Consider the following 3,520-nt stretch of genomic DNA (forward strand, 5'->3'; position numbering starts at 1 on the left):
GGGGGGGAAGAAGGGGGTGGTAGGTTCAGACAACCTACCGCCGGGTGGAGCGGCGGTAGGGTGTGACGGAGGGGGCACGGAGACCGTTATCGTTGCTGCCGTGGACAAGTTTGCTACCGCCGCTGCTCTCGGCGGTAGGCTATATGATCCTACCGCCAGGCCCCCTGGCGGTAGGCAAAAGGGTCACCTCCCAATTTTTTTCCGAACGGGTCATATCCTGATTTTGTTTGAAAAAGGGTCAAAACACGAAATTTTGCCCGTCGGGGGCGAGTGGATTTGGGAAAGGACAGTTGGTTGGACTGGATTTGGTTTACATGCTGTTTCAATCGTTTGGAATTGTGGAATGATTTCCGACTTCCAAATCTGGGACAGCCAAACATGTTGGTGCTGAAATTCACAAATGAATTCCGTGAATTTCGACCCAAATGATGGATGCCAAACCACCTGTTAGAAAAATCATGGACCTGCAGAGCCTAGAAGGCTAGAACAGTGTGGACTGTCCCCTAGACGAAAGCTCAGTTTGACCGAGAACGACAACATATTAAAAATCCACGTGACTCCATCCCGGATGCTCTTCGGATAAGCATTCAACCGTTAGCAGCCAACTCACCGATCAATCTAGAACGACCGGACCTACTGGAACAGTCTTCCGTGTTCCAGATCACCTGCCTGGGCTGCCAGTCATCTTAAGCATAAACTATTTGATTAATCTAGTGCTAAGATTTGTTCAGCTGTCCATGTTGCCATTTTGCACTAGATCATATCTGGTTTAGGTGCAGATCGAGTCGTTCTCCAACCTAATGCATCGTCATCGTGCTGCTGATTAATTAATCAATCAGTACAATTAAGCACGGATGACCCCTATGATCGGCCTGATACATGCCACCAGGTCAAAGACGCGCCAGGAAGGAAAATTTCAATTTGCTGCCCTCGTAATTAATTAGCTGATGCATGATGCATGGATCAAGCTTCAGAAGGCCACGACTTTGTTGCTTAACTTCGGGCACTCAGGCCAAAAGGAGTTCACGGGAAATGTCACGAAAAGCCACGACGATTCTCTGTATCCTTCATACACTGAGCTCCGAAAAGCGATGCCCCGTGAAATAGTGTCTCGTCGAATTTTATTTTCTTCTTTCCGGGAGGTTTTGTGATTAAGAATTTAAAGCAGATAAGAGGATGAGAGCGAAAGCAACATCCATAACGCGACGTGTGGGACGAAAAGTCATGAGGGACGCGTCCTTCCCGTTCCTCACCGTCATATAACGTCGGCGTATATTACATGGACGTCGCGCTCGGGTGGGGATGACAAGCAGGTGCTGGTGCCTGTTTTTCACACGGTTGTCGTGCTTTTTAATTTAAATAATTGTGCATTTGAATTTTCGAGAGAAAGTAATGGGACTGACTACTTGTGTGTTGCCTGAAAAAAAGATAGTTTTACTTCATTCCTTTGTCGACGGCTTCCTTATGCTCCATAGGGTGCGGCGAGTAGGCCGGCCCGGCAGGACGAGCTGCAGGGGCGTGCGGGCGCGGCGAGCAGGCCGGCGGGGTCGACGCAACTGAAGCAGAGGACCTCGGCGGGCGACATGGCAACGGCCGTGTGAGCAGGCCGGCGTGGTGGTGTCGGTGCGGTGGAGGGAGATGAGGTGGCACATGGGGAATAAGAGACAAAAGTGCTAGGGGGGGCTGGAAGAATCTTCATCCCAATGTAAAATTTTCGCCGAGGCCTTCTTGGGAGGCCGAAAAACCGCCTTCTGAGGGGCACGACGGCCGGAGATGCTCTCACGCGTGAGTGAGTGCCCATTGTGTGTCACGCTCACGGACCACACACACCAACGGCGTGAGCCGACGCGTCCAACTCCAACGGCCACCAACCAGCCGGCTTTCCAACCAGCCAAATCCCCAACGGCAGCAAACGGCGTCACACCTCCCATATCCTTGCCCTTTTTGCGTGGTGGGGGACGAACTCCGCGACCGCCTCTCCCTCCTCTTCCTATCCCCACACGTCACGTCAGGCGTGCCGTAGCGCTTCTTCCTTCTCTCCCTCCCGTCGGATCCGGCTATAAATTACCCGCCCCCTCCCGTCTCCTCCCCACACATCCGATCCGATCCAATCCAGCCCCCCTCCGATCTCGCCGAGAAGTCTCCGATTGAAGCGAAGCGAAGCCAAGGCTCTCTCCTCCTCCTCCTAAGGTATGCGATGCGAGGCTACGATTTCTTCTCCGCTCTCTCGTGCGTGCGTGAGGACTGCTTGATCGGTTATTGTTGGTTCCCCTCGATTCCTGTTAGTCGTATGGATTTGGAGTAGATCTGTGGGTGGGTCGAGGCGTTATTGCTGTTGATCGATTGCAGCTCGTTCGGTTAGCCGTGGTTGATTAGGCCTGATTGTAGTTAATACCATCTCTCGTGATTATGCCATGATTTTCGAGTAGATCTGCCGATTATGACGGGATTGCTGTGGGGTCGGTTCGTCTTAGTTCTGCTTGGTTGTTATTGTGGATTTTTGATTATGTACCGCTCATGAGCCTGATATGTTGAAGGATACACCTTCGTGGTGTTATTGGGATGCGATGCGATTGCTGTTGGTTCGCTTCATGTATCTGTTATAGTTAGCTACTACAGTAGTTTCTGATTTTGTAGATCCTATGATCCGTGGAAGGATACGCCTGTGGTTTGCTAGCTTAATAGTTCAGCTTTTGTAGTTGCTTGTAGCGTCCCTAGTTGAGCATCGAATTTAACTCTTAAATTCATGTCGGCATGTCGGTTTGCCGACATTACTGTTCGTTTCTAGGCTTCTTGACAAGCTTCTCAGTACAACTAGATTACATAAGCTCCCACTGAAGCTAAAGATTGCTCTGGTAGATATGCTAATATATTATTCTGCTAAAATTTAGCACTGGATGGTCTGTCAATCCATTGGCTTGTTCTAGGGGCCAGCTCCTGGGCAGTTTGCTGTCAGCTCTCTAGCTGATTTCATCTCTGTTGCAATTTCATCTTTGTAGCATGGTGGCCATCTGGTTCATTTATTGTTTGACGTACTGCAGATATCCCTGTACGCTAACTTACTCTGGTTTCTGTCTGCTTTGTATTTACAGATGCAGATCTTCGTGAAGACCCTTACCGGCAAGACCATCACCCTTGAGGTCGAGTCCTCTGACACCATCGACAACGTCAAGGCAAAGATCCAGGACAAGGAGGGCATCCCCCCGGACCAGCAGCGTCTCATCTTTGCTGGCAAGCAGCTCGAGGATGGCCGCACCCTTGCGGACTACAACATCCAGAAGGAGTCCACCCTCCACCTGGTTCTCAGGCTCCGTGGTGGTATGCAGATATTTGTCAAGACCCTCACTGGCAAAACCATCACCCTCGAGGTTGAGTCCTCAGACACCATTGATAATGTGAAGGCCAAGATCCAGGACAAGGAGGGTATCCCACCGGACCAGCAGCGTCTCATCTTTGCTGGCAAGCAGCTCGAGGATGGCCGCACCCTTGCAGACTACAACATCCAGAAGGAGTCCACTCT

The 3,520-nt window shown here is 50.9% G+C and overlaps 1 protein-coding gene across 1 annotated transcript in view; it reads left to right on the plus strand.

Moving 5' to 3' along the window:
* The window catches only part of LOC123166192 (polyubiquitin), a 38,100-nt gene that overhangs the window by 33,706 nt on the left and 874 nt on the right, over positions 1–3,520 (plus strand). Inside the window, exon 3 of the mRNA XM_044583962.1 lies at positions 3,138–3,520. Coding sequence (XP_044439897.1) covers positions 3,138–3,520 — 383 coding nt within the window. The remainder of the gene's footprint in view (positions 1–3,137) is intronic.

This window comes from Triticum aestivum, chromosome 7D (genome assembly GCF_018294505.1).
Source record: "Triticum aestivum cultivar Chinese Spring chromosome 7D, IWGSC CS RefSeq v2.1, whole genome shotgun sequence".
In the NCBI taxonomy this organism is placed as follows: Eukaryota; Viridiplantae; Streptophyta; class Magnoliopsida; order Poales; family Poaceae; genus Triticum; species Triticum aestivum.